Genomic DNA, 14948 nt, shown 5'->3' on the forward strand with positions numbered 1-14948 from the left:
GGGGCACGGGGGAGATGTGTGTGGGTTAGGGGAGACCCAAGAGAGTCTGGCAGGGCTCTGAAGGCCTGCTGTCTTCCAGGGGAACAGATCCAGCCTATGTCACTGCAGATGGCAGAGGGGGACCGAGCAGTGAGAGAACACCATGGCTCACTGGGCTAGACTCGGTCTGTTCTGATAGAGCTGTCCCTGACAGGCATCTGCTCACAAAATAATGTGGTCCAGGAGACCGACGAGTCTGAGAAAGCGGATGGCATCTGACAAGGAAGGGGTCTAGGTGAGGGCAACAGTCCAGAACCTGCTGCCTCCCAAGTCATAACAGTAAATCTCTGCAGAAAAACAGACACCTGGTTCTGGCAAGACTGTTTTGCTGAGGGTTAGTGGAAAAGAGGGAGAGAAATGCTAGAAAGACCAGCTTCTCTGCTCCCACCTGTCCTGGCACACTCTGGTGAGTCATCCTGAGGAATCTCGACCCTCAGACTCCAGGGGGTCTCCATAAAACAGGAGTAGTGAGTGCCCATGAACTTGAGACTGACAGTTCTCATTTCGGGTCTAATAAACACGCCACCCGTGGCAGCACTGGAGCATCTGCTGGAACATCATCTTTATCTGCCACTAGCAAAACCCTGGTGCCAAGATGATGGGGTGGGCTGTCTGCTGAACAGGAGCTGGGGCGCACCCTCAGGAGGGAGGGGGCTCCATCCACCCATCTTCAAAAAGAACTTTTGCATGCCGGCCCCCGGGGACCATGTGCTCTCCCCGACGTGGAGGTGGTTACTGTGCCCAGGCTCAGGGCTGGGTGGAGTCAGCTCTGCGGGCAGGGAAGCCTGGGGGTCGGATGGAAATGAATGAGGTCCTTCCAGCAAATCAGAGTCTCTCCTCCTCCCCAGCTCCATGTGGACGGCAGCTTCCCAGCCACCCTAGGGAAGGAATGAGGGTTTGGGGCTCACTGTGGGCCCCATTTTAAATGGGCACCAACAGCCCAAAGTGAGGCCTGGGCCGTCGGCAAAGGTCCTGGGTCATCTGGGCAAGTCCAGTCACATCAGCAATTTGGCCTCTTCGTTCCTATCTTTGTGTTTCAGAATCAAGAGCCATCTTCCAACAAACAGGCCAAACCCCATGGCCACCAAAGGTAGAAGAGGTTGGGTGGAGAAGGCTTGCAGTGTGCAGCACTGCCCCCAGGAGCAGACTTGATTCCCCAGAACACAGGGGGCCTCAGCCCATGGTAGGGAGGCTGAGCCCACGTAAATGGCCACGCAGGGGCTGGGGAGGGAAGGAGAAAGGCACCTGGGGAGTGAGGGGCACAGGGCTCGGCGCACCCGGCCATATTTCCACAGCCCCCTCACCCACCCCTGCTCACTCCCCTCCACACCTGGTCAGGGTCAGCTCGCTGGCAATACCAACCCCCCAAAAATAGAACCATTTGTGCACTGCATATATTATTACATCCTTATAAAAGTGGCTGCCAGAAGGAAAACATTTTTATGTGCTGTGGCTGCACAGATGTTCCACAAGGTGGTTCCAATGGAGTTTGAAGCCAGAGCCTGGCCCGCATGTCCCCAGCAGGCACCTCTCCCCCTCCCCATGGCCCTAACACAGGCAAGCGTTTGGAAGCCGGAAGCCTTTCCCCCAGAGGGGCTATATTACACCTCCCACTGCCACGCGGCATCTTCTAGCAGGACCCAGAGGGCACGGCCCTAAGGCGTGGGCCCCACTCAACAGCTCTGAGGCCGCCCAGCTCCTGTGCTACAGCCCGAGAGGAAAGGGCCTGGACCAGGCCTCCGTTTCCTTGCCTTCACCTCGCACTAAATAAACAAATGTACACAAAAGGCCTAGAGTGGGGCCTGCCAGAATGGCAGCTCTCGCCGACTGTCAAAGCACAGCTCCATCCCCAGGCCTCTTCTGGCCTCTGGCGTCCTCCTGGTCACCACACTGTGCTGTGGGTCGGAGGCCAGGAGCCGGTGTGCAGCCAGGCCAGACGATGGTGGTCAGACGGCCTCCCAGGGAAAGTTAGGGTTGCCCAGGTTAGGAAAATTTTGAATCTAGAATTGTACATGTTCTAAAAGTCTCTCCTTGCAAGACATGTGGCAGTAGCAGTAAAAGCTATTGTTTGTATTTTTATTTTTGAGACAGGGTCTAGTTGTGTTGCCCAGGCTAGAGTGCAGTGTTGTTATCACGGCACACTGCAACCTCTGCCTCCCAGGTTCAGGCCATCCGCCCACCTCAGCCTCCTGAGTAGCTGGGACTACAGGTACATGCTGCCTCACCTGGCTAATTTCTGTATTTTTTGTAGAGATGGGGTCTTACTTTGTTGCCCAGGCTGGTCTCAAACTCTTGAGCTCAAGTGATCTGCCCGCCTTGGCCTCCCAGTGTTGGGATTACAGGCATGAGTCACCGCGCCTGGCAAAGTTATTATTTATTAAGCATAAAACGGTGTGTAAAAATAGTTTTTTATTTCTACTTTACAATGATCTTTCCTTTATTTTTGAGATGGAGTCTCGCTCTGTCACCCTGGATGGAGTGTAGTGGCGCGATCTCAGCTCACTGCAACCTCTGCCTCCCGGGTTCAAGCGATTCTCCTGCCTTAGCCTCCTGAGTTGCTGGGATTACAGGTGCGCGCCACCACGCCCAGCTAATTTTTGTATTTTTAGTAGAGATGGGGTTTCACCATGTTGGTCAGGCTGATCTTGAACTCTTGACCTCATGATCCACCTGCCTCGTGATATACCTGCCTCAGCCTCCCAAAGTGCTGAGATTACAGGCATGAGCCACTGCGCCCATTTTTTTTTTTTTTTTAAATAAAATTTGTTTATTATGTTTTTTAGAGATAGGGTCTTGCTCTGCTGTCCAGGCTGGAAAGCAACGGTGCAATCATAGCTCACTATAACCTCAAACTCCTGGGCTCAAGTGATCCTACCATCTCTGCCTCCCAAGAAGTTGGGACCACAGGTGCCGCCCCACCCGGATAACTTTTTGGTTTTTTGGGAGGGGGGAAGGGGTGGGGTGCAGGGCAACTGTTGTCCAGGTTGATCTTGAACCCCAGGCCAAGCAATCTTCTTGCCTCAGCCTCTCAAATTGCTGGAACTATTATCTTTGAAAATGAGCACTATCAACACTAAGCTTCAAAGAGGGGGAGGTCTGTCTAGGCCACAGAGCTGGAAAGTTCCTGGGCTAGGATCCGAACCAAGGTCTGGCTGATCCTGAAACCTGCTTCCTTTTATGAGATCTCTCTGCTGGCTCAATTTCATCTACATCCTTTACCAGAAACTGAAGGACAAACCACAATCCAGGGCTCAGAAAACCTGAGCAGGGTCCATCCCTGCCTCAGCCACCTCCTGCAAGGGATCTCCAGTCCCTTCCTCTCCTGTTTCCGTCCTTCACAGCATGGGATGGTTGTGGGGAGCCTGCCTCAGGCCAGCTTTCCTTCCCAGCCAGGCGCTGGTCACTCCACCCCAGGTCACCTGACAAAAACCCAGCCGCCCCTCGAAGCTGTGCTGCTCAAGCATCTCCACCCCCGAACCCAGGCAACCCCACGGGACACGAGGAGCATGTGTGCAGCTGCAGCCAGGCCTCCCCAGCGAGCGTGCACTCCTGGAACTGCCAAGCTGGGCCCAGCCCACCCTTTGTTCCCTGCATCTGGAAGGGCAATGGGCTTCTTCCCTGTGACAAAAATATACTGCCTGGCCTAACTGCCAAACACGGGTCAAAGAGGATGTTCCTGCTAGGATACACAGGCAAGTGCCTCTGCCGGGGTTTTACTGCCTCAAGATATATTGGGGGTGTCTAGTGCTGAGTGGGGAGAGAGGGCTCACTAGCCAATGACCCGCCTGATCTCCCCACTCAACAAAACATTCCACCTTCATTTCTAAATATTTAGAAGCTGAGAAAATATCAAACGAACATCTGCAGGCCCTTCCCCGGATGGGAAACCTTGGATCTCTTTCCAGAGATTTACAGTTTCGCCTCTTTCCCACGTCTCTGCTGTCACACAGAAGTGGTGACCTCTCAGTACAACTTCCTCTGCAACCTTTTGGAACTGGGGGCTTGCAACCTTTTTTCACTTGCTCTACAACCCTCCCACGGGGGCCCACGTGGCAGTGTGCTAGCGGGTACCTTCTGCCCGCCTTTCCTCACACGCATCCACAAGTCTTGGCAGGAAGGTACGATCTGGCTGGCTTGCGGCTCACCTTCTCTCCGACAGTCCCACTGCCGCGGGAATCTGCTAGAAGACTAGCTATTTACCTTGTCTTCCAGTTGATGTCCCTGAGAAACATCTTTTGGTGGTTGGAGGTGGGAGAAATAAAAGGTAAAATGACGGAGGCAGGGCTGGGTGGAGGGAGCGCCGCCTGGTCTGGCTGTGGTCTGGCTGGGGGGCAGGCGCAGCTCAGGCCCTCCACCTCTGTCACACGTGCCCAGGAGAGTGGCGCTCTGTCCCGGTCACTGGCCTACCATCAGCCACCTACACTGGGATATGAGTGGGCCCAGGGTATACCCTCATGTGCCCACGGAAGGGACCCCTGTGAGATGCCAGCAAGCCGAAGCTGGCGGCCTTCTCCAGATGGGCCGTGGGAAACAGGAAGACGAGAGTGCCCCCAGGACCACACACACGGAAGGGCAGCTACTGCTGCCGGGGTGAGGCAGGCTGGGCCACAGGACCCTGGGAAAGCTGGGGACCCACGGGGCCTTGCTGAGGGTGCTGATGCTGGCTGGGATGGCTCTTGGGGCTAGGGCCTGGCACTGTGGGCCTGGGGAGATGGCTCCAAAACCAAGCAGCCTTCCTTCCTGACATGTGGGGCAATGGCATGTGAGCGTGGGTGACCTGGATGAGGCCAAGTTTCCAGAGGAAAAACTCAGGTCCAGGTTGCTGTGAGGACTGTGTAAGGAGGAACTCCAGTGAGGGGGCTCTCATCTGACGCCCATCTCACATCTTGGTCGTCCAGCCCCTGCCCGCTCCACTCCAGAATGCCTCCCAGCCTGCCCTTCTTCCCCTGCCCTTCTCTGTTTCCGCCCTTGCCACCTCCTGCCTCAGATGGACGCTAGCTTCTTCACTGACCTCTCTGCTGCAGGGCTGTCCCCTCCAACCCTCCCAGGGTTGCCTGATCCAGGCCCTTGTCGTCTCTCTCCTGGATGACTCTAACAGCTTCCCTCTGACCACCCATCCCCCAAGCAAACGGGCAGAACCACCTTCTGGAAACGCAGATCCCATCAGATCACTGGACTCCCTAGAAACCTCAAAGCCCTCCTGACAGCCTCTAGCAGTGAATGCACCCCAGTGGCCAAGTGGCCTCCAGCAGGAGACCATCCTGAAAGACAAAGGCACACCTGCAAGAGGGGCCCAGAGGGCAGCACTGCTCAGCACACGCCTAGGGAGCCCTGGCCCCATGTGGGGCTCTGCAGGGTCGGTCCCGCTTGCGGGGTCTGCTTGCTTCTGAGGCCACAGGTCCACTGCAGCGGTCCACTGCAGCTGCCCACGCCGGCTGCTGAGACAGTGTGCTGTCTACACCGAGCCGACTGCTCCATGCACTTCCATCTGACAGCTTATTTAGCAGTCGCCGAATGGCAGGCACAGAGGATGAATCGACACCACAACAGCTGTGCTGTGGTAGAAAGTAGCATATTTTTTTTCTCACCAAGCAAATCTGGGTTCACATCCTGGCTTTGCTTCTTACTGGTTAAGTTATATGGGCAAATTATTTAAGTTTGAACCTCAGTTTCCTCACCTGTTAAACGAGAATAACCTGACCTTGGTCACCATCTAATCCAAGGGGACAGCTTGCAAACCATGCGTGTTCATGCTACCACCGAGCCGCTCACCTCTCCCGGAACCCTTCGCCTCCCACCCAAGCAAGCACAGGCATTCTTCCAAGGCTCCTCTGGGACCCGTAGCCAAGCTCTGCAACCCTCACTTCCCCTGTTTGCTCAGAAGCTGTGCATCATTAACTTCGATTTGTCTACCTCGTTGCAATCCCTCCCCCTTCTGCAGTTACTTACATTGGAACCCAGCCCCAGCTTTAATGCACCTCAAATGAATGATGTGATCAGCCGTTAGAATGACGGCAGAGCATGAATTTCCTCATTAAAGCCCCTAGAGCAAAAGGCAATGCAAACAAGGTCCGAAGCCCTGGCCAAGGTGTGCTGAGGACAGGCACTCATCAGGCCTGGGTTGAGCTTGGCAGGAGACACTGCTCACGGCAAGCCGGAACCAGACTCTGGCCATGGGCTGACAGCTTTGATTTAAACTATTAGGAAGGCTGAGGATTAAATATTTGTCCAGGTCACTGTAAACCGGGTGGAATTATCAACAGCCTGGAGTGGTAAGTGATGCAGGAAGCAGTCTCTGGATACAGATTCAGGATTTTCCACCCACTCCCCAGGTGGCAGGATGTGGGAGAGTCAGGCTGCAGGGGAGCTGGCTGTCTGGGGATTTGGCTGCTCCTCCCCAGCTAATGGCCCCTGGAAGATAGGAGTCCACTTCCATGCAAAAAGGCTAACCACCACTCCCTCCCCTCCGCCCTGTCAGCACTAGCGAGTAGTTCTGGGATGGGACCGCGATATCCCTGCTCAGACGCCAAAAAGAGGACCCCAACATCCCTTCTGGCCTCCAGCCCCTCGGACACAGGAGAGGCAGTGGAGCTTCTATAGGTGGAGGGAGGCTCCCAGGCATGATGGCTGACATTCACCTTGCATCACTATTTTTTAAAAGTATGTAGGTGTTGTTGTAACTAGTAGAATACAAATTCACTTAAAAGATTTACTACACTGGGCTGGGTGTGCTGGCTTATGCCTGTAATCCCAGCACTTTGGGAGGCCGAGGTGGGCGGATCACTTGAGGTCAGGAGTTCAAGACCAGCCTGGCCAACATGGTGAAATCCCACCTCTACTAAAAATACAAAAAAATGAGCTAGACGTGGTGGTACATGCCTGTAGTCCCAGCTACTCGGGAGGCTGAAGCAGGAGAATCGCTTGAACCCGGGAGGCAGAGATTGCAGTGAGCCGAGATCACACCATTATATTCCAGCCTGGGTGACAAAGCGAGACTCCGTCTCAAAAAAAAAAAAAAGATTTACTACACTGATCCTTTCAGTCATATGTTTTCTACCCACAGCTATCGAGAGCATAGTTATCTTACTGAAAGATATCTCTGATGTTAAAAGGAATTCTCACAGTGGAAAGTCAGGGACTACTGGAACCGAGAATGGAAGGGCATCCTTGCAGAAAGTGGCGCCCCTCTGAGGCTCCCAAGGCTGTGCCATTTCTGCCAATACCAACTTCTCCGAAGGCAGAGCGGGGTCCTTGTGAAACCCAGTTGTGCACCTGGTCTATGCTTTATCTTCCCCCTTTACGCCAAGCATCTTGTGGCCCCGCACCAGCACAAGATTAAGGCCTTCTCTTGGGATGGGAATGTAAAGGGTCCTGAACATGGATCCTTACACAAGGTTCTTAAACCCACCTAGATGCTTATGGGAGCTTCTAAGGTAGAAGAGGAGGCAAGTTTGCTCAGGGAAGGCAGTACCTTAAAGTCCAAGTCCAAGTTTGCCTTAGACAGAACCTGGGAGCAACGTCGTGGAGAAGGGTTGCTAGAGATAGCCAAACAAAAGATGGATAAGAGAGAGGTATCCAGTAGGGCACGTCTTAAATTTCAATGTGCACACACATTACCTGGAGAATTTTGTGAAAATACAGATCCTGATATGCTAGGTCTGGGGGGGCGTCTGACATTTCTGCCTTTCTGACAGGCTCTGTGGTGATGCTGATGCTGGTCCTTGGACTGGGCTGAGGGCAGCAAGGTGCAGACACTCTGAGCTCAGGTAAGCAGCTCCCAGAGAGCTGGCCTGACTGATGGGCTGGGCATGGCCACAGAGAAGGCAAACACAGCCAAGCACCACTTCTCACAGCACACCATGAGCCGAAGAATGGGGATGTGCGGTGCCCTGAGGAGTAAGGAGGAGCCACGCCAGCACCTGACCTCCCTCAGCAGGAGGCCAGCAGAGTGCCAGCAGCTACGGGCAACCTTGCAGAGTCCAGAGAGCTTTTATTTGAAAATGCGAAGCCCTCCTTAGGTGGTGGATTTATAGCTGGCTGAACATGCTTACCCTAGGGCACCTGCTCACTCATCTCTGCAGGTCAGCGCTGAGGCCAGCACCTGTGGGCACTGGCAACTGGCTATGAGCGGGTAACTCTACCTGTCTGGTAAGGCTGCCTCCGAGGTTCATGGTGCCAGAGCCGGATTTGTTGGTCTGCAGCCACAGCATCACCGTGGAGGTCAACTTGTAATGGGCAGTGCGGCCGCTGGATTTCTCCTGGAAGGACAAGACAGAGATCTGTTGAGCTGAGGGAGAGCCTGAAGTGGCCCCTTGAATTCAGGGTCATCCTAACATCTCCCTTCCTAGGTCATTATCACAATATTACTTTTTTAATTGGAGACAAAGTCTTGCTCTGTCACCCAGGCTGGAGTGCAGTGGTGTGATCTCAACTCACTGCAGCCTCCACCTCCCGGGTTCAAGCGATTCTCCTGCCTCAGCCTCCCAAGTAGCTAGGATTACAGGCACCTGCCACTAAGCCTGGCTAATTTTCTTTGTGTTTTTGGTAGAGGTGGGGTTTCACCATGTTGGCCAGGCTGATCTTGAACTCCTGACCTCCAGTGATCTGCCTGCCTCAGCCTCCCAACTGCTGGCATTACAGGCATGAGCCACTGCACCCGGCCTCACAATGTTATCTTTCTTATAAAATCCCAACTGGTTTTTAAAGGGACATTTGTAATTGTGTATTTCTTTTGGGAACTTAATCATCAATGACTACTGCAATCTTTTTTTTTTTTTTTTGAGACGGAGTCTCGCCCTGTCGCCCAGGCTGAAGTGCAGTGGCCGGATCTCAGCTCACTGCAAGCTCCGCCTCCCGGGTTCACGCCATTCTCCTGCCTCAGCCTCCCTACAGGCGCCCGCCACCTCGCCCAGCTAGTTTTTTGTATTTTTTAGTAGAGATGGGGTTTCACCATGTTAGCCAGGATGGTCTCGATCTCCTGACCTCGTGATCCACCCGTCTCAGCCTCCCAAAGTGCTGGGATTACACGCTTGAGCCACCGCGCCCGGCGACTACTGCAATCTTGACTTATCTTTATCCAAATGGCTTGGAGGCATTTCTCAGAATGAGGGGTTCAGAGATCACAGCATCCCCCTCACTGCATCTGCTAGAGAGCAGCGCGGCACTGTTTGGTGTGATTCTGTACTTAGTGGCCCCGGCCACCAGCTGCTGGGAGGTGGTACCTGCACTTCTACCACGTGGATGGAATCCCAGCAGCCTTTGATCTTCTTTGATCCATCTCCAGCCTTCTTTATGAGGATCACTCCAGCAAAGCCATGATCCAGATCCCAGAGGTAGACAGATGAGACGCCGCCTTCAAAATACCTGCAGGAAACAGGCCAATGTGCCTGTTAGATGCTAAAGGACAGATCATCAGCCTGGGTCCCAGGCTGTTGCTCAGCAAAGATTCTGGGATTTGGGGTCCTCCCTGCAACAGTTATAGGAGCTGATCCTTGGGTGTGTTCTGATCGTTCTCTGGCTCGGGGAGGGGGTGCAGCATTTTTGGGGGTGTAGTAGGTTTAGGCATCATAAAGATGAACTTGAGTTTGGGCTCTGCCACCTCCCTGAGCTTTGTGGTCTTTGGCTTACTGGACCTCTCTAGGCGTCACATTCCTCCCAGATAAAGAACACAGCACGAGTGACATCCAGTGACAATCCATGCAGGCCATGACTACTAGGGTGACCACGGTTGTTCAATATTTCTGTCTTTTGGGTTACAAGGCAGATGAGAAAATACAGCAACAAACTCCCTACACGCTGATCCCTCCTGAGCCTGGCAGACCAGGGCTCCAGCTGGTCTTTCGGAGCAATTTCCTACAAAGCGCTAGCCGGAAATGAAGAGCTCAGCTTGAGACAGTGCTTCCTCCTCAAATCCGAGTCAATACAAAAACATCTCTCTCTCTCTCCTTTTTTTTTTTTTTTTTGAGATGAAGTCTTACTGTCTCCCAGGCCAGAGTGCAGTGGCACCATCTCGGCTCACTGCAACCTCCACCTCCCAGGTTCAAACGATTCTCCTGCCTCAGCCTCCTAAGTAGCTGGGATTACAGGTGTGCACCACTGCGCCCGGCTAATTTCTGTATTTTTAGTAGAGATGGGGTTTCGCCATGTTGGCCAGGCTGGTCTCGATCTCCTGACCTCAAGTGATCCACTGCATCTGGCCCAGAAACATTTCTAATTATGATCAAATGGAAGAGGGATTTCTAATTACGATCAAATGGAAGAGGGAATGAAAAGGTTAGATGAGAAATGGGAATCAGTCTGGGATCCCAAACCCAACAGACCCAGGTCAACTACTGTGGCTCGCTGGGGCTGCCGTAAGCAGAGGTGAGGGGTGGAGTCAGCTGATGGGAACTGCAAATGCTGGTGATAACCAGCGAAATCTCATTTCTTGTGGTGAAATCTGTAGCCTCTCCGACCCCAATTAAGCCCCAAAAAGAGAAATCTCATCTCTGCTGATAACCAGTGAAACTGTAAGCAATCACATCTCTCATGGTGAGCACATCTTTATCAGAAAGTCTGGGGCCTCTCTGACCCCTATTAAGCCCCAAAGCCCTGGTGCGGCAGGCGTATTCTGGGAGCACGCCGCCCTCAGCCCCGGACAGCTGGGAAGGTGGGCCCAGGCTTGGGAGTCAGACGGACCCAATGACAGCTCTAGCACGCCCAGCCCCAGCTATGAGCTATGCTCACGCACACATGTGTCCAACTGTTTACTAAGGGACCAGTGGCGTGAACATGGACTTCAGGGACTTAATCTACTTTCTACGGCTGTTGAGAGACAAACAATTAGGAAAAGTAGACACCTACCAAACGGTTAATGTAAAATTAAGTACTAGAAATTAACATGTATCTGTAGATTATGTCTCACCAAAGCTATTCTATAATAAAAAATACACACGGTAAATGTGAATATTTACAGAATGTGGGTGATGGGTATACAAGAATTCTCTGTACTTTTTTTTTTTTTTTTTTTGCAATTTGACAGTAAGTCATACTGTTCCAGACTAAAAAGCTTTTGTGAAAAATTAGTACGCGAATACACCAGAGTGTAATGTAACTAAGAGACCATCAGACCAAGAAAGCAAAGCATCCTCCCAGGAGAATGAGGGTGCCCTGGCTGGTCTGCCCTCACTCCAACCCTCAGACCTGTGGAGCATCCAGGAGGGCTGATACTCAGGTGGGCTACCCTTGGCCCCGCCCCGAGGGCTCCCTCAGGCAGGCTGCAGCCAGCCCCTGCGGCAGGACCACATCCTGTCCCGTTCCCTCTGTGGCACTAACCACTGTGATTAAGCTATCAAACCGAATACGCCATGGTGCGTCCACAGGCGAGTCTGCAGGAGGGCAGATGAGGGCAGGGCTGCCTGGCTAACAGAAGTGTCACTCAGGGAACACCTGCGGGATGGATGTGTCAGGTGCCAGGTGCTGAGCTCATCACTGGTCAAACTGCACAGGGTGGGGAAGGGCCTGGCTCTGGCAAGGTGTAGCACAGACACCCTTTCCTTCTAGAGGAAAAGGACCACTGGATGAACAGACACACCTGTGGGGCTCAGCGCTCACTGCTGGCAGAGGTGATGTCCAGGACACCGGCCAATACTGGCACTCAGAGACCCCACTCCAGAAGATCATTTCCTTTATTCCAGTCTGTCTCCAAACTCTCCCTTCTTGGGGCAAGGCGAGCTAAGCAGATGAGTGTTTTGGTCCAGGGCCCAAGGCCCCATCTGCCTCCATAGGGCCCTCCTGGTCTGGACCGGCCCCATACAGAGTTGGAGAGATCAGGCCATTCTGGAATGTTCCCGGAACACCTGGAGAGGGACTGACTGCCCCTGCTAGACCTGAGGTTTAGCAGGGCTCAGATGACTGGCAGCATGGGCTCCGTGAGCCTTTCTGGCTTATTCTCCTGGATTCTTGCAGGTTAACTTACGAGGCACACAAACACTACCGAGAGAAGAGCAACTCAGAACAGAGCTGCTAATACCCTTCCTGTTGGCGACAGATGGCTTGGTTCTAGCACACGGTTTTCTCTTTCAGCCAGCTTATAGGGAGAGCAGCCCCACATCAAAAGAGGGGGAAGAAAAACAAACAAAAAAACCCTACTTTGCTGGCAAAAAGGATGGGCCAATAATTCCTTCTTTCCTTTGGCCATTCTGGAAAGCAGGCTTGCAGCCCAGGGGCATTTCATCCTTCCGCTCCTTCACAGATCCACGCAGAGCTGCGGTGCTGTGCCCGCCCAAGGCTTGCTCTCCTCTGTGTGCTGGGACACTGGGGAGAGGCAGGTCAGGCTGCCCTGGAGGGGAACCCGGAGAAATCCCGATGGTCTGACACTGTCGACACCCTCCGGCGACCAGTTCAAAAGCACCAGGTGGCCCACGGCTGCTTCCCCTCAGTCCCATCCCTGAGCGTTCCGTTTCTTCCAGAAAAATAAAACAACCGCATTAAAGTTTTATAGGGTGGAACTGGCCGTTTCCACTCCAACGTCCCACCCCGTGGCCTGGCTCCCACTACAGGCAGCTTCTCCTTGGCAGGCCACAGTGACCAGATCTAAAGTTTCAAATGCTGGAGCCAGGGGAGGTAAAAATGCAAGCTCAATTGTGACCTCCTTGCGGGGTTACTATTCTTTTACCCACAATTTTAAAACTTACTGCAGGAACATCATTGTTTTTTAAAAAAGGAAATCTGAAAATTAGCCCACAATACCATAAATCAACTTATCCCATAAATCTGATTTTTCCAAATTCCCGTCCAGTCCAGATGCATTTTTATATAACCGTAAGCACAGCAAGAGTACCACGCTGAATTTGGCTTTTTACACTTGGCACAGAATCATTAGCATTTTTCCATGGAGCCGCATGATCTCCATAATCATTTTTAACAGCAAGGATAGTATTCAGTCGGATAGTATCCTAATTTACCGTCGATCTGACTTTTAATAAAGAAACGACGACGACAGAGTTAGAGGCGGCGTGGTTGGTCTCTCGCTTTGAATCTGTTCCCTCTCTGAATCGGGGTGTTCCAACTGAGGTGAGTCAGACGTGCTGAGACCTGGCCTCTGCAGGTACAGCTCAGACACTACAATAATTCAAGAATGGGCTTGCATTCCATTCACCAAAAGGGATCCCCAGGGACTGGAGCAGCCACAAGTCCCAACCTGACATTCCGAGACAAAGGGAGCAGAGGACTGCACGGTTAGAAAGGCTTGTTTCAGAATCGCCCAGAAGCACCGGCCTCTCCTGTGAGTGCTGTCGGGATGGCTCCGGGACCTTCAGGTGGGAGGTGACCGCAGGGCGCACAGGCAGCGCCCCCACTACTTGGTTTATGGCTCTGCTCTGCGCGTGAAGCATTAATTAAAGAGGGACCACAACATGTTTTTGAAAATTTATTTCTTACCTACTGTACTTTGATCATAATGACATGAAACAAGGAAAAAAATAATTTTTATGTGGTTTGCATTTATGAGTTTTTACATAAAGGCTTTTGTGGGTATTTTAAGAATGTGCTAAAACGTTGTCTGAAACCACATAAAGCCATCTGAGGAGTCGCCCGCCAGAACTAACAGCACACACATGGAAGCACTTTAACTGGCCTTTGTATATTTAATGAGTCAAATAGTATTAATATTGTTTAAATGCTAACATGCTATTTCAATAAGGTGGCTCTACCATCGCCTGCGACTCACTCACAGGCCTCGCACATCCATGTGAGTGAATGATCAAATGTGGCCAAGCGCTGAGAGCAGGCTGCAGAGGAATTCACCCGCCCTGCCTTGGCCCCTGCCCATGCCTGATAATTTCAAAATCCCCTAACTCTGCAGGGAGGGGGGAATGGGCCCAGGACTCACTACCACAGCTCAGCTGATTTGGGCTCAAGAGGAAAAGCCCAGAGAGTCCCTGCAGTGAGGTCTCTGGTCAAGGAGGCAGAAGGAGAGCTTTTTATTTTTTTTTTTTTGAGACAAAGTCTCGCTCTGTCGCCTAGGCTGGAGTGCAGTGGCATAACCTCAGCTCACTGTCACTTCCACCTCCCAGGTTCAAGTGATTCTCCTGCTTTAGCCTCCCAAGTAGCAGGGATTCCAGGGGTCTGCCACCACGCCTGGATAATTGTCTTTTTTTTTTTTTTTTTTTTTTTTGAGACAGAGTTTTGCTCTTGTTGCCTAGGCTGAAGTGCTGCAATGGCATGATCTTGGCTCACTATAACCTCTGCCTCCCAGGTTCAAGCAATTCTCCTGCCTCAGCCTCCCAAGTAGCTGGGATTACAGGCATGCACCATCACGCCTGGCTAATTTTGTATTTTTAGTAGAGACGGGGTTTCTCCATGTTGAGGCTGGTCTCGAACTCCTGACCTCAGGTGATCTGCCCACCTCGGCCTCCCAAAGTGCTAGAATTACAGGCATGAGCCACCGCGCCCGGTCTAATTATTGTATTTTTAGTAGAGATGGGATCTCACCATGTTGCCCAGGCTGGTCTCTAACTCCTGGCCTCAAGTGATCCACCAGCCTCGGTCTCCACTTAAGTGTTGGGATTATATAGGCGTGAGCCATCGCGCCTGGTCAAGAACCTCTTTTAAACATGCAGGCCTAGGACCAGGCACAGTGGCTCACATCTGTAATCCTAGCACTTTGGGAGGCCGTGGTGGGAGGACTGCTTGAGCCCAGGAGTTCGAGGTCAGCCTCTATAAAAAAAGAAAAAAGAAAGAAAAAAACAAACCGTGAAGGCCCAAAGAGAAAAGCATGGGCTTTTCCTAGGCTTCTTTCCTAAATGGAAAGCCAGGCAGCACAAGGAGCACAGGGCTGAAATCAATACCCACAGTCAACAGGCTGAACAACACGCTCAAATCAGGGCTCCCCAGTGGCCAGGACAACACAGGGACTAGCTTGCAAAGAC

General features: G+C 52.4%; 1 protein-coding gene and 1 pseudogene across 3 annotated transcripts in view; both read right to left on the reverse strand.

The window, feature by feature from the left end:
- Window positions 1–14948, reverse strand: part of CAPZB (capping protein (actin filament) muscle Z-line, beta) — a 164048-nt gene that overhangs the window by 15438 nt on the left and 133662 nt on the right. For all 3 annotated transcript variants that reach the window (XM_011993135.1, XM_011993137.1, XM_011993136.1), the window contains 2 exons: window positions 9261–9402; window positions 8181–8297 (listed from right to left, as the gene is read on the reverse strand). In XM_011993135.1, the coding sequence (XP_011848525.1) occupies window positions 8181–8297; window positions 9261–9402 (259 nt within the window). The remainder of the gene's footprint in view (window positions 1–8180; window positions 8298–9260; window positions 9403–14948) is intronic.
- On the reverse strand, window positions 4236–5299 carry LOC105548900 (annotated as a pseudogene).

Source organism: Mandrillus leucophaeus, unplaced genomic scaffold (genome assembly GCF_000951045.1).
Source record: "Mandrillus leucophaeus isolate KB7577 unplaced genomic scaffold, Mleu.le_1.0 Scaffold426, whole genome shotgun sequence".
NCBI classification, from domain to species: domain Eukaryota; kingdom Metazoa; phylum Chordata; class Mammalia; order Primates; family Cercopithecidae; genus Mandrillus; species Mandrillus leucophaeus.